At 36.3% G+C, this 26,065-nt stretch overlaps 1 protein-coding gene across 4 annotated transcripts; it reads left to right on the top strand.

Annotated features, from left to right (window-relative positions):
• Window positions 1-1,833: 1,833 nt before the first annotated feature.
• Taf4 (TBP-associated factor 4) lies at window positions 1,834-24,383 on the top strand. 4 transcript variants are annotated; one of them, XM_072542551.1, is made up of 8 exons: window positions 1,834-2,639; window positions 7,169-7,345; window positions 8,145-8,255; window positions 10,959-11,171; window positions 11,446-11,823; window positions 16,386-16,893; window positions 21,642-21,904; window positions 21,989-24,383. In XM_072542551.1, exons 1-8 carry the CDS (start codon window positions 1,845-1,847, stop codon window positions 22,139-22,141), a joined length of 2,598 nt encoding a protein of 865 aa, XP_072398652.1. In that variant the 5' UTR covers window positions 1,834-1,844; the 3' UTR covers window positions 22,142-24,383. The 4 variants fall into 4 exon arrangements, with proteins under 4 accessions (XP_072398652.1, XP_072398653.1, XP_072398654.1 ...); XM_072542552.1 differs by having other exon boundaries at window positions 7,214-7,345; XM_072542553.1 differs by having other exon boundaries at window positions 1,834-2,486.
• The last annotated feature ends 1,682 nt before the right edge of the window (window positions 24,384-26,065 follow it).

Genomic DNA, 26,065 nt, shown 5'->3' on the forward strand with positions numbered 1-26,065 from the left:
GTTTCGAAAATACGTATAGCCCTGATGATCGCCAACCTTCGGAACGAAGATGGCACTTGAAGAAGAAGAATTCATACCTGTCCTGCATATCTACAGGACGTTCCCTATCAGCCATTGGGACGCGCCGTGTCTGGGTTGAGGACTTCTCCGCCCAGTCTGTCTTGCACAAAGTACTGAAGGACCCCTACTCAGTTCAGCGTCCCTCCTCTACACAAGCTGAGACCAGCACGGAATATTGAACTCATTTTACCTTAAAATATTGATTTGATAGGTACAATAAATATAAAAATAACCAATTAACACCGTTTTTTGCACTTTAAAAGTATCATAAAAAATATAACCAAGAGTTTGGAGTTGCAAACTCCAGGCAAACGCTGTGTTGGTTTCAAACATTTACTAATTATTCTCGACATAATTCATTTTTGTCTCTAGAGCTTGGACTATTTTTGCACTGTTCATTTTTCGCTACTCCTTGCATTACTTGCACTTTTTAATTTGTATCACATATTTCTTGGCTCTTTTAGTTCTTATTTTCCTATCTATTCTAGTGTCTCCCCTTTAATTATAGAATATTTAAGGTTTAAATAGATCAAACACTTGTGAAGATCATTCATTGACGATATTATATCAAAAGCTTATTGCAAAAGACGGTTCTGTTACGTTATGGACCTTATACACCTCTAATATTAATTAATAATCACTGCCGACATAAACAAAACTCTTTCTACGAGTTTATTAATTACCCAAACGCAACATAAAAAGGAAACAAAGAAATACGTAGAAAAAATCGAATTTGGCGGGCGGTGACGTGTCCCGAGATATCGCATGTGCTGTGACTAGCAGAAATCAAAGATCGAAACATCCTACTCAGCTTTGTAAAGGTAACTGAGCTGAATTTTGATAAACTGCCCTGACTTATAAAACATTTTCGCCCCCGAAAGTGGAAAAGTTGTAACAAGTTGAGTGGTTTAAGAGGCGCGATTTCAAATTTTGTTTCATATGCTCTTCTGCCTTCGCTTTGTCAACAACCGGAGCGCATACGCAAAAAGTACAGATCATGCGCCATGCGGGCTTTTGTCCAAAGCGGCGTTGCCGCGAGCTCGGTAACAATCAGTTTTTAGGTATAATTGATTAGGTATATAGTTTATTAAAAAATTAATTTTATTTCATAAATTACAAATCAGTCGATTTTCGTTGTTTTTATTTTTAAGTAAATATAAATTTGGTTTAACATTATTTAAATCTGGAGAAAATAACTAGTTATCAATTGATTTTAATCACTTCTGTCAATTTAAATAGGTAGGTAGTACATATACCTATTGCTGAAATATTATTGCTATTTTTGATTTATTTCTTACCAATCTTATAAAACGTTTTAATATGTTGGACTATAATACATTAGGTACATTAACTTTGGATTTTATTAATATGGGAGATAATTAAAAATGCAGAAGTAAACGAAAAATTAGGAAATACTTATATTGAACGGAAGGAAGCCATTAAAATAATATGAGTATGTCACCAGAATGAGATAAAATAAATCAAAAGACAGATAGCGAAATTTTTTATATGAACATGAAATAAAAGAGAATTTGTCCCAATATTACAAACATTTCCAGTACAAATACTTTTCAATTGTAATGTTTATATTCTAGATATTCATTGTTTTGTTTATTTACAACATCTTTCAAATTGTATTTGTTATTTGTTGATTTGATAATAATTAGGAACTATTACCACTCATTATCATTTTAGAACAAGTGTTTGGCATGTTATCTATCTATATTTATGATTTTTGACGTGTATCGGAGCGGCAACGTCGCTTCACAGTTGGGTCTCGGAAAATGGCGTCAGCTAAGTTTCTCGAGGAAGCTCTGAGTACAGATGTTGATGAATCGGCCGTAAGTGCGATCGTAGGCTCCTTAGAGAATCAGCTCGTCACATCAACACCCCCAGCGTCGTCTCAGACTGGCTCAGCCATCGTGATTAATCAAAACCACGTAAACAGTGCAATATCTAACGGCGGGACAGTTGCCCCACAGAAACATGGGACTATTGCCAATGGTGATTCGATAAGTGGTGTAAATGCTATAAACGCTAACGATGGAAACAAACAAGTGAATAATGCCAACGCGATGTTAATAGGTACTAATACGGGGGGACCAGTGACGACTTCTTACGTGAACCAAAGTGTCGCGATAGACTCGAATGCTAACAAACCCTCCGACGGTGTAAAACTCGTGTACTCACAAGGCAACCAAGTCATGTCCAATTCTGGGACCATTATTCAGACCAGAGTCACTCTTCCAAACGGCACGATAGGAGGCCTGCCTCCCCAGACAGTCCTCCAGACCACTCCTACCAATGTACAAACTATTCAAAACAAACAACCCACGCTGGTTCTGAAATCCAGCGGTGCACCCGGGGCCACTGGACTCATGACTGTACCTATGAATGTAGCCTCATCGATGGGCCAGACTAATAACGTAGGTAGCCCTAGCACTCAATCCCCCAATATCCTTTCCAACCTCCAGGTAGTCAATGTGCGCCCTGGAGTTCCTACTCAGCAGCAGAAAGGGCAACCAGCTCGTGTAGTGCTAAGCGCACCTCAATTAGTCGGGGCCCGACCTGGGACTCCAGTAAGTGAAGTATACAAGCTCAAATGGGAAGGCATGCTATATATCCTGCTACCTCTGTTGGTGAAACAAATTCAAATATCCTTCAAAATCATACAAATTTTTGATAAAACCTTCAAATTAAGCTTTTCTAAGCAATTTAATTTATTCATATTTGATTTATAAAAAGTGCTCTTATTGTTGTACATATCTCACAAAGAATGTTTACCAATGACAAACCTAACCTCAAAACAGGTGTAGTTCAATAAACAAAACAATGACAATGGTCACTGTCAACTAAACAATAACCTCTCATATTCACTACTATTTTCTGGCCTATTGAGTTCTTTAATTGAATGATATATTTAAAAAAAAAAGTGCAAACAGCTTTTTGATATACATAATCTCTTAATGCTAGACTAATCTGTTCTTACTGATTGGTAATTTTAGTTAAATTATGTAAAAAAATCTTTCAAGAGATTGTTAGAGAGTTTTTTTTAAATTAACCCAAGATACAAAAATTATTACACAAATATTTTGGGTACACAATGTTTCCATTACAGTTACTCTTTGAGTGTTATTGTGCAAGATTTTCTTTATTTATTAAGCCACATTCTAACCAGTTTACATTCTTTCTCTACATATTAATATCAAAATGTTGCTGTAACTATCCTACTGTACGTTACTCCCTAAATTCTGGAAGTTTTTCTGTTGTTGAATGTTGTTTCGTTCCAGTATTGACTAAATATTACCAAGAATCTTATTTCTTATTTCCCTTATCTCATTTTTACTTCATTAGTCTAAATCTAACGCAGTATTAGCTTCAGTATTATAAATCCAATACCATCACAGCTTAATATAATATTAATACCTTCTTCTAGCACTCCGTTGCAGGGAAAACTGTTATTACTTTACTAAAATTAGTAACATATTACTATTTCTACAGTTAGTTAACAAAACTAGTACACTGGCCAACCACCGGACTGGTGAAAATATTTTAAACTGCATTTTTTCTAGTAACGCCTAGTTATTTTGGACTATTCTTTAGATTATTGATCCACTTTTAATGTATATACTGCAATCATTACCAGTTATTTTTTTTGAAAGAAACACAATATTTAACATAAGCCACATAACAAACAAAAAAACTATAAAAAATTTGTTTTTTATCATTCATTTGTTGTATTTCTAATTAAGACCACCAGATTTTTAAATCATTGTTGCTAGATCACTAGTTTAAAAATACAATATTCACATTGATTGCATTTTTCAGCATAACGTTTTGTAACCAGGTGATCGAAATGACAAAAAAAATGTGTTTTTAAGGATTTTGGATTTGTTCCATCAATTTTTGATACATCTTACTAATGGTCATCGCTTTTTAACTAGCTCTAATCAAAGGCCTTCCTATTTGAAGCACTTTAGATTTGTTGTGTTGTATTTTCACTTTTTTGACAGTGCAATTTAAAGTAAAATAGTTGCAGGTGGCTGCATTGAACAGCAAGTGATAAAAAGAGAATTATTTCACCCTAAGAAAAACATTTTGGTATCTTTAAAGTATATAAAAGTAATTGGAATGTGTTTTTAATTATCCATTAAATTAGTTACAAATTATTTTTATTGGGGGTAAGTAATTTCATTCTTTATCATTCAGAGTCAAAAACAACATTTTTAATTATATATTTGGATAAAACATGGTTCCTACAAGGTTATTTTTCTCATTTAAACATCTGCATTAATTATACAGACTTTCTAACCAAATATTTTTGACATTGAACTAAATATTTGTTTCTTTTTGTTAATTTTTTTCAATATTTATACACAAAATTACGAACGTCAACGAGGTTATGACATACTCCGCGAGGGGGCGTCACCAAGCGTGGAAACAGTCAGGACCGGCTTCATCTGCTTATCTGCTTGATTTAAACTAAATAAAAGATATTGAAATTCAAAATAGACATTTAGATAAACTTGAAAAAGTAAAAATAAATAATTTAAGTAGTTATTAAATCAAGAGGAAAGTAAAACTCGGTATGTTAATAATATATTGTCTTTCTTTCACATTTATATTTAGGGTAATTTCTTAAAACACATTCCAATTTTTGTGATTTAAAGAAAAACTGTCAAATCAAGTATCTAGAAAATTTTAGATAAATTAGAATTTTATTGTCATATGTTTTTATTAGAAATTTTTGTACACTGCTGGTTGTATTTGTTTTTTTTTGTTCATTTTTTACTAACGGTGATGGTTTTTTTTTGAATGTGCACACTTTTGCATGATATTGAGCGAGTGCTTTGATAAACTATTATGACATATTAAATTATTACAGTATAATACGTTATAGAACAAAGATTTGAGAACAAATAATTGATCCTTCTCTTTAGATTTCATAGTATTATCTAATCATACAATTCCTTCCTTTTATTCTAATATCACTGCAACTCACACAGCGCCTTAAACTCATGTTGTTTCTGCCTCTAACTTCTGACCCATGTTAAGTTTTGCACTCTCCCATTTTGTAGGTGATCTCTTTTTGATCTTCTGCTCTGGATTTTGTTATCTAACCCATAAAAGTCTTTGGAACCTAGCAAATTCTGATTTAGGTGATTTTTTACAGTTTGTAAAGTTTTCTGCTTAATCTAGATCTCCATATCTTATCTCCATGTATTTTTCATATTCTCCAGCTGCAGGGAGCAACAAATGGTCATAAGGCGGTAATTCTGGAGAATGCTGATTGGCCAATCAATTTGTGTAACTTAGCTTGTGCAGCGACCATCTCGATAGTCTGGGCTTTGTATTAGTGGCAGAAGTTTTGTGAGACAAACCATTCTGATCCTGAAACTGACTGATGGAGGTGCACAGTACACTCCAATCATCATCATACTCTATTTAAATTATCAGTATGAAAAATACATTTGGCATTATAGAAAGTGTTTCTTTGTCATATAGAACTGATCTTTTGTTTCATCAATAATCCTATACTGATGAAAAATCGTTCGGATTTTGTTTTATCATTGCCAGAAGACTCCCAGAGCCCTATACATATGTCTGTTTTTGTTGGACAGTGAGCAAAGTTAGTATCCATCATGTGGAACGTTTTTCATATCAAAATATTCTTGTATATTGTTATATACTCACTCATTTGACATGCTTAGCTTCTTCTGTCTTATGAATTTGGTTTCTACACTATGTCATCATCTAATGAATTTTGTTGATGATTTCTGGGATAGTGACATGTATTAGGCCACTGGATAGAGGTCAAAATCAGGAGCTATCCATTCATAGCAAGTTTAATCTCAAACTACACTTGTACTGGAATGTAAAAAAGTCTACTTAATAGTTTAATATAGGTACGTACTGCTGAATGTATACTACATCTTCGTTATTTATTTATATCTTGTTTTAAAATTTAATTTTTATATTTTGTTGAATTGCCACAGAAAAGTTTTCATAAATTTTTAACCGTTCATAAAAAATTAGCAAATAAAAATTATAATGTGACTACATATATCAGTTTTTTTGTCACATCTTTATATTAAAACGTTAGGCATGTATGTTTATCAATTAACTCTACCAGTAATATTGGTCCACGACTTGATGTTCTTATTCTGAAGATGCAATCAGTGCTCTTCTTGACTCTCTACTTAATATGATCCTTACTTTTGGTGTGGACTATCCAAGCTGCACAGTTTTCATCTTTGATGCAATACCTAAGTCTTGTCCTTGGTTGGCCTGTTGTTTGCTTTCCTCGTATCTTTTTATACTCCATTTGAAAATTACTAATAGCCCAATTTTTATGACCCAGCTGATAATCTTAAACCTAATGTCATAAACCAGTGACAAAGAATTTCAAAATTCTTTGATATATCATTGTCTTAAATGCTGCAGTAATTTCAATAGAGCAATAATGAGGGTATCTAGATGCTAAGATAGATTAAAGTTTCCAATCGACACAAAAGTTTTCATTGTCAAATATTTCAGTTAAGATTTACATCTCTGTTTGTTATAGATGCTATAAAAATGGCAAATATGCCTAATTTTAGTCCTCTGAAATTAAAGTCTCATTTAATAGTACATCAGTTTGTAGTAAAACGTTAAATGTACGCTATTGTACACCAAAACCTCTTCAGTACTGTTAGAAGCATAGTTTGTAAGTGCTCAATCATGCCAGTGGTTTTAAAGCAATTTACCAATGAACTGGACAACTGTGGTTGTAACCCAAATAAAATATGTGCAATATAAATATGGCCAATCAAGCCTACATGCTTAACGTGTCAATTAGATCACTCATTACTAGACCATAGACCATAGAAATATCCATCTCAGACTGAAAGTGATTTAGTAGATTATTTGATTCGTGTGCTAGGTAGCTGTACGCTTTTTGCCAGGACCTGTTTTTAAACGCAACATAAAAAAATGTTAATGTCGCTCAGGTCCTGATTCTATAGCTTTTGGGGCATGCTTTAGCTACTCTGATCTTTCGTAGATTTTTCCTACGTTTCAGAGTTCGTTTCGGGGTGTCTGTCTAAAGGTGTGTATGTCCATGTTTTAGCAATTAACGTTACAAAGCTTTCATGGTTTGCAACCCGGTCAACAGGGGACGTTGCTGATCAAGACTGAAAATGGACAGTACCAGCTGCTCAGACTCGGACCTGCCCCGCCCGCAGGCATTAATTCCTCCCAGGCTGCAGGGCAGCCGGTTACCTTTAGGATGCAAACTGTACAAGCGGTAAGTACTTTTACTCGTTTTACATAATTTTTCAGGCAATTATATAGAATACACACTAAACATGAGATATTTTGTTGGATTCAACTGGAAAAGTAGAAAAAAGCTCAAATTTGGAGACTTTTATCTGAAACTTTGACAAAAATACTAAATTGTTTTAATTGAATAAACTTAAGGAACAAATACTAAATATCAATGATTTTTCAAACTGTTATACAGTGTTGCCAAGTTTAGGAAGAAGTTAATATTACGTATAAGAAGTAAATATGTAATAGTTATGCAAAATTTTCAATCTCGCAATGATGAAACTGTCGATCGTTATATTCTAAACATATAATCATCTTTATTCCATCCACACATTATCCACATATTGTATCCAGTCACCTAATCCAGCTAGCTCGCCCAAGGAAATGTAACCATTTTTTAGTATAACGAGCAGGACCGCCCCCAGCTTCAGTTATGCAGAATTTTTGACACCTACAATTTGCTTTCTCATCATTACACTTTTCTCCATTGTTCGCTACTTTACCCTTCTCTCTCCCTCACGCTTCATACTCAACTTTTACCACTTTTCACTCTCCTTGCTAGCTTATACCTGGGGCGCCCTGTCTGATTTGGGCCGCCTTTCCTTCTATACTAGTAGAGAGACACACAAAAGCGAAAATAAAACAAAAATGGGCTTAACCATCGCTGAAAAATTACTTTTAAGTGAAAAACAGCTACATCTTTTAAGGGAATGCACAGTTTATGCATCAGATAATAGTTATTTGTTTTATATTTATGTTTTTGTTTTTTTATGTAGAGTACTGCTGCAACCAATCCAGTTCAGGCCGGTGCTACGACTACAGTAACGTCTGCTGCGCAACCGGTTGTTCATCAAGGACAAGTGGGACAGGTGCAAGTGCAGGTTCAAGTAAGTCAAATCAAGTCTACTTTTATTTTATTCTTTTGATCAACCGACTGTTAGATTTTCCTAAAGTTTTTATCATATTGTTGTGTCACCCTTGATTGCCCTTTGGTTTGACGAAGTCGAGAATGATCTCTCATCGCCGAATATCTACGCACTGATTCTATCGATGTGGATATGTTCTCGGCATTTTCCAGAATGTTTAGTTGTCTTTATAATTGCCCGCTGAGGCGGCCTTTGATTAATTATTAGTATTTTGCGAATTGTTTTGTAAGCGATATCAGTGCGAATTGTAAGGGATAATTATTAATGTAATTAAACTTTGTAATATTTTTAATTAAGTGAATTATAGGCACAGGATCGACAAACATGGAAGGCAATAGTAAACGTTTCATAAACATTAAAGATATCTTCATCTTTGTATGGTTGCCTTACTTGTGGTTAACCAATCTCCTGTCACGTTCTCGTCCACATATTTTGCCTCTCTAACAATTGAGTGCCGTGCTTTAAACCGATCTAGCCAGCCGTCAGAGCACCAAACAGTTTTCCGAACTCTGTAGCTTTCTCCTTTAAAAGTGACCCGGACACAGGAATATCAGAACTGCGACACTGCTTGAACCATTTGAGTAGACCTGAATCTACATCACCACGAATGCACTTCCTAATCTTTTTAACATTTTCTCCCTCATTAAAGATTTTTAAAATTTTGTTCTTGTTTTTTTAGGATTGAACTGACAGTCGAATTAACAAGTCCAAATTGCCGAAATACATCAGCAATTTTTCCACCACTTTCAAATGCTCTTATAACACACACTTTATCTTTAATAGGCAAAGCCTTTTAGTACTACATCTTGCCATATTAAAAACAATGCCGCAAAGCCGAAAACGCATTGCATTTTATTCTTCATAAAATAAAAAACGACAACCTACTGTAAAATTTTATGACTCTATAGACGATATAAGGCTTACTTTAGTTTTAGCCGATTAAACCGGGTTTTTAATAATGTTATCGAATAGTTTTTGGCCAGACCTATTAAAAATTGACGTTACAACTAAGATGACGTAACTACCGATGCAGTAATATCCATTCTTCTTCTTCTCGTGCCACTCCTAGCGGAGATTGGAAATCATCATGGCCACTGCGACTTTGTTAGCAGCGCGCCTAAAAAGTTCAATCGAACTACACCCGAACCATTCACGTAGATTACGAAGCCACGATATTTTTCTTCTTCCCATACTTCTTTTGCCCCTAATTTTGCCCTGCATGATATTTCTTAAAAGTTCGTACTTTTCACCTCTCACAATGTGCCCCAAGTATTCCATCTTTCTAGTTTTTATCTCATTTAGAATTTCGCATCTTTTGTCTAAAGTTTGGAGTACTTGCGTGTTAGTGACGCGGTCCATCCATGATATTCTGAGAATGCGTCTATAGCACCACATCTCGAAAGCTTCGATGTTTTTTGTGGTCAACTGTTTTAGTGTCCAAGCCTCTACTCATACAACAGGGTAGAAAAGACAACACCGCAGCATTCGTATTCGTAACTTTATATTGATATCACGATTGCAAAAGAGTTTGCGCATTCTATTAAAGACTGATCTAGCGATTTCTATTCTACATCTAATCTCTTTTGTTTGATCAGTATCGTCTGTGATCCAAGCACCTAGATATTTATAACAGGACACACGCTCAATCGTTGTATTGTCTATTACAAGATTAGCTCTGATGTTCTTTGATTTCGTGATTACCATAAATTTAGTTTTTTTCAAATTAATTTTCAAGCCGTAACTGTTACAGTATATATTGAGACTTTGAACGAGATGTTGTAGTTCTACTAGCGTTCCCGTTAGGAGAACCGTATCGTCAGCATACCTTATATTGTTGATCGCCTCACCATTTATTATCAGACCAAGATCTTCTTCCTCGAGTGCTTGTTCACAAATAGCTTCACTATACAGATTAAATAAAAGTGGCGACAAGATGCCTGCCGGACTCCTTGACGGATTTGAATTTCTTCTGTTAGCCTACCCTCAACCTTCACATTTGCTGTTTGATTCCAATATAGGTTGCATATAATTCGAATATCTCGGCTGTCTATATTTTTCTTTATTAGAATTTGTCTTAGTGGTTCATGTTGTACTTTGTCAAAGGCCTTTTCGAAATCAATAAAGCAGGTGTAAATTTCTTGGTTCATGTCTAAGCATCTCTGTGAGAGAACGTTCATTGCAAACAGAGCCTCCCTTGTACCCAGCCCCTTTCTGAATCCCATCTGAGTGTTACTGATGTCTACGTCTAATTTCCTATAGATCCTATTATGGATTATTTTCAGGAACAGTTTTAGAGCATGACTCATCAAAGCTATCGTACGATATTCGCTGCATTCCCTTGTAATATCCATGTTTCACGGTATATTATTAAAGAACTGTGCAAGTGTGCATTAGAAATTAAATCTAAAATCTAATCCCAAACATAATTTATTGCGAATAGGGAACTTTTAAGTACATACACTTATAGGTATTCGAAGCGATAATATTAATAATTTCTGGACAGCGTCAACTGAAAATACAGTCTCTTCTAAAGTTTTAAATTTAAGAAATTCAAGAGAAATTAACATGCCACATTTATATCCGTATTATTTCGTTTAAAATCAGCATTCCACATACTTTATACTTTCGGAATGTTTAAAAATATCTTCATTTCAATGATTTCAGCGACCTGCAAATGACAATACCAAAGAAAAATGTAGAAAATTCCTCGCCAATTTGTTAGAACTATCCAGTCGAGAACCTAAATCTGTAGAGAGAAACGTCCGACAGCTTATCCAAGAACTCATCGACAACAAGGTGGAACCTGAAGATTTCTGTGACAAATTAGAACGATTATTGAATGCTTCCCCACAACCGTGCCTCATAGGATTTCTGAAGGTAAGAAAAACATCAAATATTATAACGTAGTTGCAAAAACAGTGGCGTAGACGATTTTTTTTCAGTTTGGTATAAAAATTTTGCTCTACAACTGCAAATTTAGGCAATTTTAGACAGTTTATTGAAAAAAATAATAATATAAAGAATGCAAACATCGCAAAAAATTGTCTTATTTTATTTTTTGTATATATCACTTTGGCATTTAATCACTTCTGTCACGATTGTCTAAGCGAAGTATTTAAAATTGTGTATTCAATAATTTTTTGTCTTTTAGAAAAGTTTGCCCCTTCTGCGGCATTCTCTAGCCACGCAAGAACTTAGTATAGACGGCATCCGGCCTCCGCCGCCGAACGTGGTGTTCTCGCTAGCGGGGGCCACCCCTACGGTGCAAACCATCAGGCCGACAGGTATACAAGCCAACCAAGTAAGGATAGTTACCCCGGGTACTACGGTGGTGCGGCCCGGCCAAGTCATCCAACAGCGCCTGGTGACTCCGATCCGGGCGCCTGCACAACAAACTAGGATGGTCACGTCCATTCGACAACCGATAGCAAATAATGTGATAGTGTCTTCGTCACAGCCGCCGGCCTTACATCCCGTCTATCCCAATGGACAGCAAGTCAGAGCCGGTTTGATTAGACAACCTGTGCAAGTGAGTAAATATTTTGTTATTATAGTTAGTAAACATATTAGTAAACACATAGTTAAGTAAAACATTCGAGATAATTCAGGTAAACTGTGCAGGTCATTTATCCCTTGCCGTTTTTTGTACAGGTCTCTTTTGATGACTATGAGCGTCTCCTCATATCAGTTGGCTCAAGGTTAGATTACTAAGAAATTTAAATTTTAGAGAACAAAAATAAAAGCGCAGCGTAAATTTTAGAAGTTTTATTGCATCGAACATCATTTTTGAATTTCCTAATTATAGAAAATATTTTATAACGCAATTTTTTTTATCGTATGGCAATTACAACACATTCGGTCGATCGGATAGCCAAGCGGGCTGGGCGGCTGGCTTCTCCTTCGCTTCACTGCGAGAGATGTCAGTTCAATCCCCAGCTCGGTGTACAGAAAACAAAAAGACTAACGCAGCAGTTTAAAATTCTAAATGAATCTGCTGCTTAGTCTAGAATATGCTGGTATCTGATCGGCCTATGGTGGAGCAGTACGGCAAGAGATAAGGGCTTGCGGCTTGGTGATACTCCTCCATAGATCCCTACCGGAAGGGCGTGTGCCGCCTAAATACCGGGTATATATATAATTACAACACATTTAGAACAAAATTACAAACACTAGTAATATAGGTATATGACAAACTTTAAATAGTTACAAACAAACATCAAGTGTATTGATATAATCAATTGACTTTTGGTTCAGGGCTAAAATTGTAGGATCTTGAGGGACACTCTTCAATAATGTGGTCGATGGTTTGGTTCTCCCAACAGTCACATTGAGGAGACGGGTTCTTTCCATTTGTGTAACATGTATGCACATCTGCCATGTCTGGTTCGGATCCTATTTAGAGTGGACCATGTTTTGCGTGGAAGATCAAAACCTGGTGGCTTGTGGGTAATGCAGGGCATGTTATTTTGCTATGCGTTCCATTCTTGGGACCAAGCATTCGTGATGTTGACCTCCTCATGTATCATTCTTGCCGTTTTCATTGGTGGTTTTCTAGAACGGAGACGGGTATTTCGTGCATCCTCGGTATCTTGGTGGATCGGCAGGTTTATATTGTTCATGATCTTTTTGTATTCACGTGTAAGTGCGTCAATTCGTCGTAAATGTGGAGGTGAGATGTGACTTAATATTGGAAGCCATTGGGTGGGAGTTGATTTGATTGTACCAGTTATCATCCTCATAGTGCTGTGCAGCTGAGTGTCGACCTTTTTTACGTGTGGACTGTGTAGCCAAACTGGAGCACAATATTCAGCGGTCGAGAAAACAAGGGCTAAGGCAGTAGAGCAGAGAGTGGAAGCCGATGCCACCCAGGTGGTACGTTGTATGTTGAGTTCCTTTCCAGCAAGTTTATTATTCTGGTGAAAGCAACTAACTTCTGTTTTGGATGCATTTGGTTGACGTCGCCACTTGCGAAAGTATTTGCCCAATATATATAAGTCTGCCGTCAGAACTTTTTCAGACATTTCTAGAGTTCTGCATCGTGCAGTGAGGGCCCAGTCATCGGCGTATCCGAACTTTCTTGATTGTGTTTACGGCATATCTGCTAGGTACAAGCTAAATAGTAGTGGAGAGAGCACTGACCCCTGTGGTACGCCATTCTTAAGTTTCTTTGGTGGGCTGATATCTGTGCCCATCACTACTTGAAACAATCGGTCGTTGAGCATGCTATCTATTAGGCGTGCTATTGGTTTACAGGGGATTGCACGGAGAATTTTGTATATAAGGCCCTCTCTCCATACTGTATCGTAAGCTGCCGATAGATCAATAAATGCCGCTGAAGATTTAAGTCTTCTTTGGAAACCCGCTTCGATGTAGGTAGTGAGTGACATTACCTGGTCCGCGCAGCTTTGTTCTACCGCTTGTTCGACAGGGATCACCTGGAACAGTTCTGTACTGATTCTATTATATATATGCCTCTCTAATAGTTTGTAGATGGCAGAGAGAATCGCAATTGGTCTGTAGTTTTTTAGGTTGTTGGCGGGTTTGCCTGGCTTTAGTATGGCTATTACCTTAGTACGCTTTAGTTCTTGTGGAATATTTCCAGTTTCCATGATGTCTGTGAAAAATCGAGACAGCCAAACTTTTGTATACTTGCCACAATTTATTAGAAATCCAGGGTGAATATTATCAAATCCTGGCGCTTTTGCTGGCTTAACGTCTTTAAGAGCCTCTGATATGTCTTCGCTGGTGAAGGGGAGGGAATGCTCCGTTTCTGTGGCTACATGTTTTAAAGTTTTAAGTTCTCTCTTTACGTAGATGGTGTGTGCTTTATCCTTTGGTGCCCTGGGTATTTTAACTATATGTGATGCTACGGCACCTGGCTTTACGGCTGCCTCTCGGCGTTTCGTACGGACTTCTTCTTTATGTGCCATCTCCTCTAAGAAGGTTGGCAACCATCACAGCAATTCGCACTTTCGATACCGCTGCTCTAAAGAGGTCAGCAGAAGAGCAGTTAAACCAAGCTCTCAAATTGTTTAACCAGGAGATGCGTCTTCTTCCGCGACTCCTTCTACCCTGTATTCTTCCTTGTATTAGTAATTGCAGCAAGTTATAACGCCCTCCCCTTCGTACGGACACCACTCCCTAATTTTCTTAGTAATGACCATGCCTGTCTGCTTGATTTCTGCAAGTTTAGACTTTCTACTGTTTCGGTCCACTTTTGGCTTCTAGCGGCGTCTAGGCTGTACAGTAGTTCATCCGCTATATCTTGGTCGCCAGTTTAAAGAAAGCTCTGATATAATTACTCGCTATTTTCCGACCAGCCAGGGATATATTCTTTGCGATAGCCTCTTGGTATGTGTTTTTTGGCTACACTTAGCACGGCACCAACAAATCTGTGGTAGTTTTTGATATTAGGTGTAATCCACCCTAGGTATTTATCCAGATCCGCAGAGAAGTCAATCCAGTTGGCCTTTTTAAAATTCCATCTTGGACGTGGGATAGAACTAATCAAAGGGATTTGTGTCCCTACTTCTATTATTACTGGTCGATGTTGGCTGTGTGGGAAATTAGTTAGAACTCTTCGTGAAGCCCCTAGAGGTAAGTCTTTGTTGTCGGTCGAGACGAAGCATAGGTTGGGGTTGTATTCCCGCCTCCATTCCGCTGATCTGAAAGTTGGTCGATCTTTGACATCAAACAAAAGGTACAGGCGTTCGTCTTCTGCCCATTTATTAAAGCATTCCCATTCGCATCACTATTTTTGTACTTCCACTGTTCATGATGGCTATTGTAATCTCCAACGTATATAGCAGGGTGAGGATATACTTCAATTGCTTGGGCTGGCCAAGACGTAGCAGGTGGCTTGTAAATGTTGGACACGGTAATGCTAGCGATTTTTGTGACCACATTATAAATACAGTCATCAGGGGAAGTCGAGATTAGCGAAGCATTTTCAATATCTTTTTTGACATATGTGGCTGTGCCGTATGTTCGGTGGTAAGTTGCGCCTAATAGTTCATAGCCCGGTATTTTGCCCCTTTTTTGTAGTTGCTTCTCTGTTTCGCAGTGAGTTTCCTGTATAGCGACTAAGTCAATGTTGTCAACTTTTAATAGTTTTGATAAAAACTGGCTTTTAGCATAGCTTATGCTTTCTATGTTTATATGGCATATTCGAAATATATGTCAGATTGGTCTGGTTGTGCGGTCCTCACAAGTGCCGTTAATTTTGTTTATCATCTTTCGTTGGAAGTGTTGTTTGGTCAGGAGATCCTAAGGATTGTCTGACTGCCAGTATGTGCTAGTTCATTTAGCGTTATCCAGGGCGCACGTGTAGTATTCTACTACGGAAGCGAACTAGCTCTACACCCCTATAACGCAATGAAAACTATCGATTAAACTGAATAATAATAAATTTAAAAAACGCATAGTTTCTTTACTTTCACATAAATGTGTCACAATATCGGTCGGTAGAATAAACACAAGAAGTTTATTGCGGGCGGCAGTTAAAAAGGGTATTTATTTATAGCCAAGGCCGGGCCAAAAACGTAAAAAAACACGTTTTTCGATCTTATTTTCTCTCGTTATAACCAAATTTGCTTCGCTGTAGATGGTTGTAGTTCAATAGAAATTTCACGGGACATCTAATGTACCTCGTTATAAGCGAAACCTCGTAATAACCGTGTTCGTTATAGAGGGGGTACTGGGAGTACTGGGAATAAAAAACCATAAGGGTAATGTTTTTAATAAATATTAATAAAAAAGCCATATTAATTAATATAGGAACTTATAAAAACATGCAGAGTATAATTTGTTTATGGTAATTGACTTAACTGCAAATTCCATAGGTGGGCCAACTGATAAGGGAAGATAAATACCTCAGAGCGTTCTGTCTTCCGCTTTCTTTTAATTTTCTATATATTTGTGTTATAAATCCTCTGGTACTACTTATGAACACTTCCACTGACGGCTCTTCTTGTACACTCCAATCAAAACTTTGGATTACTATTTTTAAGAAAGACTTTTCACCAATTAATCTAGTAACAAATCAATTTCACCTCGATTTCTTGTTGAACGTATTTCTTTCTCTTAAAACAGGTACGAACCCTAGCTCCCAGCCAAATACGACAGCAAATGCCAGTCCGACCGGCTCTCCCACTCCAAAAGCAACTCGGAGCCATCAAACAGCAGGGGACAAAACCAGCAGTGCCTTCTAACCTCAAGCCGTTAGCCAAAGACAAAGAGAAGAAAACGTTTTCTTCGGCGTACACCGGAGATGACGACATCAACGACGTGGCCGCCATGGGCGGCGTCAATCTCGCCGAGGAAACGCAAAAGATCCTCGGCTCCACCGAATTCGTAGGTACCCAAATTAGGTCTTGTAAAGAAGAAGTGATGTGTTCGATGCCGCCCCTCCAACAGCGGATACGACAGGCGATGGCCAAGCACGGCTTGGACGAACCCGGCACGGATGTGGCGGCGTGTATATCGCACGCGGCCCAAGAGAGGCTCAGAGATCTCATAGAAAAATTGTCCGTTATTTCTGAACATAGGTTGGATAACATCAAGACGAATACGCGGTACGACATTACGAACGATATTAAAGGTGAGTACTGATGTTTGTATCTCTTACATAAACCCAAAATCTCGCAAAAATAGTACGCGATGATAATAATGCATCATTCGTATATGATTTTAAAATAATAATAAATTTTAATATTAATAATACTATTTCAATTACAAATTATGGATTTTTACTGTAATATTTCAATTGTTGTCATTTTGGAACTGTTCCAATAATTAGTTCCCACCTCTATTTTTAGACGTGGGAACATTCCTCTGGAATGACTGGATATAGCTGGATTTTACTTGTGATTAGTAAGTGGGTCGTTTGGGTTCGGGATGAGACAGATGTTTACCAAATATCAATAAAATATACAAGTTGGTTCTTAAGTTATGGATTCAGAAAGAAATGAGCAAAATTGCTAAACCTTGTAACCTGGTTATAAAAACCGTTAGAGCCAATAAATTTGGTATATGTAGAGCCACCTCACTCACTTCTATTCACCATTTAAATTTCCATTTGCCAATGATATACTCTGTATAAAAAAATAGGCAAATTTTGATCTCTTCATCCGCTCAAGATGCTTGTCCTGCGTAATTTGAATATCACACCTCTTCTCTCTCTTTCTGACTTTCTCTTTTTTCCTCTATTTCTTTTTGTAGACGTAAAACGAAGCATGAGAGATCAAATCATTCTTTGATCAGTTTTTTAGGTTATTGAATTGTTTAATGTTACATTTTTCTCACAATTTTTATTAACGTTGAGACACCGTATACTATTTCAATTGTTGGGATTTTAGAACTGTTCCGATAATTTGTTCCCACCTCTATTTGTCACAGTTACTCCGATAATTTGTCGATCTTCCCCATCGGAAACCCGTCTGATACTCTCCAATAATATTTTCTGCTCATGGTTGGAGCCGCTAGTTTAATAATATACGTGAGGACTTTATATGCTGTAATAGAGAAATTCCACAGTAGTTTTTGCACTGGAGTTTGTCTCCTTTTTTATAGATCGGGCATACTATACTTTTCTTCCAGTCGTCGGGTATTTTCTCTTCTTGCCATATGTCTTTGATGAGCGCATGGATGTGACTTGCTAGGTGGTCGCCACCTACCTTATACAATTCTGCTGATATTTCGTCAAACCCGAGGATTTATTGTTTTTCTCGGCCTTAATAGCTTCGAGAACTTCCTCTATGGTTGGAGCTTCTACTCCATTCTCCACTTCATTCTCTTTTACGTAGTTCGTACCCATTTCATCTTCCATGTCTACTTGTGTACCAAGTAGTGTCTGAAAATGAAGCTTCCAGGTTTCTGTGACTTTTTGTTGGTCACTGATTATTTGCCCACTTTCATCTTTACATAGATTTGTTTGAGGTTTATACCTACTTTTTTATCTTTTTTAGGTGTTCGTAAGCCTCTCTAATTTCGTTGTTTTTGCAATTTTCTTTCATTTTTTCTTTTTGTCCATTTTTATACGCTATTTTTTTATTTATACATATCTTGTCTGCTTTCCGTCTTGCGACTTCAAATGATGTTCGTCTTTCCCGTGTTCTTGTTATATACATTTTGTCTATTTAATTTCTTTCCTCTATGGCTTGTCTGCACTCGTCATCGAACCATGCTCCTCTTCTCGCCTTTTTCTTGTTTCCCAGGGTGGACGCTGCCGCAGTACTGCTGTTTTGATATTACTCCATTTGCCCTCTATGGAGTGCAGTTCTAGCGTCCTTAACTTATTTGCGACTTCTTCTTCGAGCTTCTCTTTACATTCCTGAATCTTCGGTTCTTACAGGTCCAGTTTGTTTGTCCTTTGTTGTCTTTCATTTCTTTCTTTGTTAAGCCTTCAGTAGTCGCTAAGAATTTTTGAAAATTAGTAGTCGCGCGCGGTCGAAACGACCGTTTGGTCTTTTACTTCTTAGTTTGTGTTAATAAAAGTATTTGGAACCAGTTTAAGTAAAACACGATTTTATTAAGGCTTAATAAGTAAAGTAACATATTACAAAATGTACAAAAAAGCAAACTAATGTTAGAAACACTGGACAGAACATTAAAAAAACTATTTTCTACTTCGATAAAAAAAAGGAAACTTTTAGTTAATCCGAATAAGTTAAGTTTGGCACTCTTCGCATACTGCACGTGTATGTTCTCTGCATAAAATCTTTTTACATTTACAGCAGGAAACAGTCGTTTTCAGGTTCTTTTTACGATCGCAAAAGTAGCATCTACCATGTACTCCTTCATTCGTTGGAGTGCCTTCTGTGTTAGGAATATTACATATGGCCTTAATACGTAACTTCAGATCTTTATTTAAATTGTCTACTACTGCTCGGACCTGTAGATGTTCATCCATAAGAGAAAATGCTAAATGCTTCAAAAATTTTCTTCTAAGCATTTTATTATCAGCAAGGTTGTTACTTTCAAGAATCACTAGCGAATTAATGCCTGCTGATATTTAGTATGGTGTTAAAAATTACCATGGGCCAACGTCTTGTTTTTCGCGAAACATCATAAGAGGAGCATAGCTGATCAACGACGTCAACCCCGCCTTTTGTTTTGTTATAAAACGTCAGAATTTTTGGTTTATAATGTTCAAATGTTTCTCTATCTATAGCGTCGTCATCATGTAGACTTGAAACAAGCAATACAACTTTCATCTTTTTGGGGATATACGACACTAAGGTACATGTATCGCTAAAGGCGAACATACTTGATTTTAGGGGACGAGATCCTTAAAGTAATTCAGGGGGCAGTTCCCTTTTGTTCTTTCTAATGGTCCCCACAACAGTCAATTAAAATTCTTTTTTTAAAACATCTATTAGAGGAATGCTAATGAACCAATTATCTAGAGTATTGTTGCGCCCAGAATTCTTTATTGGCGCACACATTCTTTTTACAACTTCTTTCGGGGAGTTGTCTACAGTAAATTGGCCATCTGGTTGACGACCCACATAAACGTCCATATTTATGGTATAATACATTTCAGCATCACATAAACTAAAAATTTTGAGCCCATACTTTGAGGGTTTGCTTGGAATATATTGTATCCAAGGGCGATTCCCTAAAAATCCAGATCGACCTTATCATCAAATCTAATGCATCTTAGAAGAAACCGAAATCGGGATAAGGACATAACTAGTCTAAATATTTCGATACCTTCGCCATTAGTTTGCCAGATATCTTCTGTATTCAGGTGATGGGCTTTATATGTCCCTGCCAAATATAAAAGGTCTATAAGAGCGCGAATTTCAGATGGGTTTGTAAGCTTTGCATCCCTCTCCCTAGAGAAATTGCTTGCTATACTTTCAATATATTTATTAGTGGATTCTACAATTATGTAAATCATGTCCTCATCAATGAAATAACTCTATATTTCATAAATGTCTTTCAACTGTCTGTAACTCCTAATCAACAAACCTCCTGCTACTCTGATTTAGTACTGAGGCTCCTTGTATCGAATGAGTAAGCTACTGAAGGTCGTGGTTGCCAAATGTAATTTTTTTCCGAAATATTAGCAATTTTTAATACGTGCGGACTTTTTGACCATGTAGCGACTAGTTAAGGGTTAACTCTGCATCTAAATTTGGTTTGGAGTAAAAGATGGTCTCATCCACAGCATGCTTCTCGTCGTGTTCTCACATCTGAGATACTACTGGCTGCCTTTTTGTCTATCAGCACATGGTCGATTTGATTGATTGTGGTTCCATCTGGTGACATCCATGTCATTTTGTGTATGTCTTTATGTGGGAAGCATATGGAACTTATAACCATGTTTTTACTGGTGGCAAAATTTATCAAAAACTCCCCATTCTCGCTTGTTTCATTGTGCAGTGGGTGTTTTCCTGTTGTGCCATAGAACTGCAGCTCCTTGCCTATTTTAGCATTCATATCACCGATTATAATAGGTGTCACTTTTGGGCGCATTGTCGTATACTATCTCCAGCTGTTGGTAGAAGCTTTTCTTTGTATGTTGTTCTTGTTCTTCTGTTGGGCAGTGAATATTTATCATTGTTAGGTTAAAGAAGTGGGTGTAAATTCTTAACTTGCATATCCTTTCACTGACCTCCTGTAAGTCTATGATTTTTGACTTAAAATCATTATCCACCACAAATGCAATTCCACTTTCTTTACTCCCTTTTTCCTTTCCACTATATAGAATTGTGTGCGTTTTAGTGTCCCTGCCACCCTTCCCCAGCCACCTTGTCTCCTGAAGAGCAGTAATCATATCTTTTTAGGTCTTGCAGAAGTCCGGTTTGAGCTCCTGGTTTATTTAGTGTCCTCACATTCCAGTTTTCAAATATATAGTCCATGTTTCGTAGCTTGAGTCGTTTCCGAAAGTTCCGTCCTGTATTCCGAGGCAAATGTTCAGGTTTCGTAACTGTGTTTCATTTGGAGTGGGTTGTCAGCCCACTGCCCAACTTTCCTCCTTTACTCGGGCTTAGGACCGGCAGTGGTGACTCCTGAGCTACTCGATCCACCCAAGGCGAAGTTGACAAAGAGCCACTGTTAACTTACAGTTTAAAATATAACATATTGTAACACAGTGACATTGTCAGAAATTCACCAAAACCAGAGAGTTGATTTAGAGGCACAAATCTTTCTCAGATGAGCCAACACTTCACTAAAAAACGTGTTGTACCAAGAGTTCCATTTTGGGTTCTCCGGAAGAAGGGCCTATAGGCCTCAATTATCAGTTTGTGACAGATTTGACATTAGTTTGACAGACGTTTTTTTTGTGGCTTCATTTGTACACACGTGAGTTCTATATAATTATATTGAATCCATTTCTAGGTCAATTAAAGTTTCTCGAAGATCTTGACAAAGCCGAAAGGAAGAGGCACGAGGAGATGGAGCGGGAGGTGTTAATGAGGGCGGCGAAAAGTCGGTCGCGGACCGAAGACCCCGAACAAGCTAAATTGAAGGCGAAGGCGAAAGAGATGCAGAGGGTGGAAATGGAGGAGCTGAGGCAGCGAGAGGCTAACGCGACGGCGTTGCAGGCGATAGGTCCGAGGAAAAAGCCGAGGATGGACGGTGAATTAGCCAATACAACCCAAGTAAGTAACATATTTTAACCGTACGATACTCCAATTCTCGATTGTTTATAAAGGTGTTTCGACTACAGATGTTTTTTTTTTCAGTCGAACGTGGGAGGTCCGGGTAGTGGTCTGCGAGGGCAACTTCCGCTCCGGCAGCGCATGAAGAAGGTGACGTTGCGCGATATTCAGTTCCTGTTCGAAACAGAGAAGGACCTCTGCAAGAGTCGCATCTTGTACAAGTCCTACCTTAAGTGATGCACGCTTCTTCTCGTTAGTGTTGTGATATGTACTTGTAGGGACCTTGTTAGCAGGCCATTTCTCTCTTTTCGAATTCGGATACGTATTAATCAATCCGGGGAACCGACGATGACGGTCTAACGTTAGTTTGTTCACCTTTTTGAGGTTTCGTCGATGACAAGTGACAGTTTGACGATTTTTCAAGTGCCTTAGAACGACATTTTTATTATTGAATAAATTCTTTCGTAACAATGAAAGAAAATCTTAAAAATATTAAACAAACTAGAAATGTTGACATTTTTAGTATAAAATACGCGTTTTATAGGTTTTCAGTTTCCAGGAGAGGAGGCTCTGATAAAAATTTATTTATCTAAAAATTGTCCAACAAATCATCATCTCCTTGTTAAATTCACTGCCTAAATTAGTGTTCTAAGTCATTCTCTTCTTGTTCCTTTAGATAAGACATTTATCATCGTATTCTAAGTACGTTTCAAGGAGTTTTGACTTTCTTGTGATAAATTTCCGGGCATATTTGACGTGGTTTTGAATTACCTCTCTTCCAGACGATTTGTTTGTTTTTGCCATTGCCAAAGGCGAGCCAATAATGTTCAGAGGGGTCTTATAGACTCCTTTTTATTTATCGTCATTTTTGAACGACAATAAACAAAGACCAAGCTGTAGGAGAACAGGTTATGTTAGGTTAAGTCGTTAAAAACATAACCTAATTTAACCTAAACGTTCTATGGAGCTGTAAACCCGGAAACTACCTAGTACCGCCTTAGATTTTAGCTTAGATTAAAAGTTGATGCAATCAAAGGACCAAATAGGTCATAGACGACAAAATTCTAGTCTATTTTGTTACCGAAAGAAACTTGTGCGTCGAAAACCTTGACAAGTTGGCTCCGGTGATATACCGACCGGTCTATCAAAGATCAACGCGTGTTCTTACTGATTACTCATCGTAAATTAGTAACTTAATCACTCAGTCGGAATCTACGAATAGACTGGTCGATATTAGTACAGTTAAAAATATATCACGACCAAAGATATCATCGGAGTCGACTATACCATCAAAAACAAATACTGCAAAGGAGTTGATGAACCAAAACTACAAATAAAGATGGTTGACGGAAACGGCAATTCAATAGTGCCAACAAAACAAATATAGTTATTGACTTCCCTCTAATTGCTGAAAGACTGCCAAATAATTTAAGTTTTGGGATCTTTGAAGAAAGAAAGAAACTATTTTGAAGAATATAAAACCCCCAAAGGATTATATGGACAATTACGGACTATACAGAGTGATAAACTTTTTCATATTTTTTTTTATTTGCCTTATGAAGGTTGGGGAACTACAGAAAGTGATATGATACAGCTCCCCATTGTAAAACTATTTTCAAATATTCGACTATTTGCTAGAGAATAGTTTTAACGTTTTTATCGTGAAGTCAAAATGTCTATATGTTTGGTTCCAATCCATTCTCTGCAGTACTACGTCATCGACGACCCTATTTTTTCCATTTTCTTGAATTACTCTATTATTACACCGTATTTGTGGCGATTTATATTGTTATTTTATTTCATTTCTTGATAACTGAACCATTTTTGTCGAGATTGCTATTTAATCTTTTTATTTTTTTTTCCAATTCTCCATTAGTAGACAATTTTTGTGATGATTTCTTGATCATTTTTCCATTTTCCTCAATATCTTCAGAATTATTGAATCTTTCTTGTGATTACTTTTTCCTTCTGTATATTTCCTTTAAGGTTTCCTTACTAGACTATTTTTTTATAAAATGTCTTTTTTTTCTTTCCATTTTTTTTATTTTACCATAATTAGATAATTATTGTTCTGATTTCGTTACTCTTTTTCCATTTTCTTTTATTTCTCCATAGTTAGACAATTTTTGTAGTGATTTTTTTCTCCTTGTATTTATTTGCTTTAATTTTTGTAATGATTTCACGTCTCTTTTCCATTTTCTTCAGTATCTTCATTATTAGATCATTTTTTAGCAATTTCTTCTCCTTTTTTCCATGTTCTTTAATTTCTTCGGAATCAAATCATTTTTGTGATGGTTTCCTATTTCTTTTTTCCATTTTCTTCAATATCTTCATTATTAGATCATTTTTTAGCAATTTCTTCTCCTTTTTTCCATGTTCTTTAATTTCTTCGGAATCAAATCATTTTTGTAATGGTTTCCTATTTCTTTTTTCCATTTTCTTTAATATCTTCATTATTAAATAATTTTTGTAGTGATTTTTTTCTCCTTGTATTTATTTGCTTTAATTTTTGTAATGATTTTACGTCTCTTTTCCATTTTCTTCAGTATCTTCATTATTAGATCATTTTTTAGCAATTTCTTCTCCTTTTTTCCATGTTCTTTAATTTCTTCGGAATCAAATCATTTTTGTGATGGTTTCCTATTTCTTTTTTCCATTTTCTTCAATATCTTCATTATTAGATCATTTTTTAGCAATTTCTTCTCCTTTTTTCCATGTTCTTTAATTTCTTCGGAATCAAATCATTTTTGTAATGGTTTCCTATTTTATTTTTCCATTTTCTTTAATTTCTTCATCAATTTTTGTAATTTCTTGACCTTTTTTTCCATGTTCTTTGATTTCTTCGGAATCAAAACATTTTTATAATGCTTTCCTGTTCGTTTTTTTCCATTTTCAGCAATATCTTTAGTATTAGACAATTTTTGTAGTGATTTTTTTCTTTCCCCATGACAATCACTGATTACTTTCCATGCTCTTTAATTTCCCCATTTTTAGCTAATATTTTTAGTGGTTTCTTGTCTCTTTTTCCATTTTCTTAAGTTTCCTGTTGTTTTTTTCATTTTCTTCAATATCTTCAGTAGTAGACAATTTTTTCAGTTATTTTTTCCACTTCAACTTCTCAAATTTTCTTTGCGGTTTCTTCTATTTTTTCCATTTTTTTTTAATTTCTTCAAAATTAGTAAATCTTTGTTGCGATTTACTCTTTCTGTCTTTCTGTTTTTAATTTTTCTAATATTATGCCAATTTTTATAGTGATTTATTTTCCTTTTTCCAATTTTCTTCAATTTCTCTGTAATTAGACAATTTGTCTAGCGATTTCTTCACCTTTTTTTCCTTTTCTTCAATTTTTTCTTTATTAGACAATTTTTTTAATGATTTCATCAAAAAGTAAACCATTTTATTGTTTTACTTTTCCATTTTCTTTCAGTTCTCCACAGTGGCGCACCCAGGGGGTGTTTTGGGGGTTAAACCCCCCTCCCCCCAGCATACTATTCCGACACTGTTACTCAAAATTTTTTTAAGGACTCAAAATGGAGGTAGCATAAAAAAATTCGGTGCTCAACCAAACCCCCTCAGCGGAAAATTCTAGGTACGCCACTGGTTCTCCATTATTAGACAACTTTTGTCGTAATTTCTTTTCCCTTTTTCCATTTTATTCAATTTAGATCATTTTTTTAGTAGTTTCTTTGTCACTTTTTTCCACTCTGCACACCATTACTATAATTTTTCAGAGTCTCCAAATTCTTTGTTCCATTTTATTCTATTATGAGGACGTTTGTGATATTTGAATGGATTGAGGTGTTTGAATCTTTTTCCCTTCTACCTTTTAAGTAATTATGACTCCATATTTGTTTTATTCTCCCTTTGCTTCTTTCCATTTTCTTCCATACATGCATTCTCCTATCTTTTGCTGTCTAAATTTCCACTAACCATATTTTTACATTTTTGTTCTGTCATCTTTTTCTTCTGACCATTTTCTACCATTCTTTGCATTTTTCATTCAATCTTCGACCTTTATGTTTTGTAAATCTTCTTTAAATTTATTGCTTACGTCTTTGTCGTAGTTTTCCTTTTCCTGGTTCCATCACTTTTTCATTTGTTCTATTACTTTATGTCTATTGTGATTTCCTTCCATTTTTTCCATTTTCTTCCATTATCCGC

The sequence above is a fragment of the Diabrotica undecimpunctata genome, chromosome 9 (assembly GCF_040954645.1).
Source record: "Diabrotica undecimpunctata isolate CICGRU chromosome 9, icDiaUnde3, whole genome shotgun sequence".
Lineage (NCBI taxonomy): Eukaryota > Metazoa > Arthropoda > Insecta > Coleoptera > Chrysomelidae > Diabrotica > Diabrotica undecimpunctata.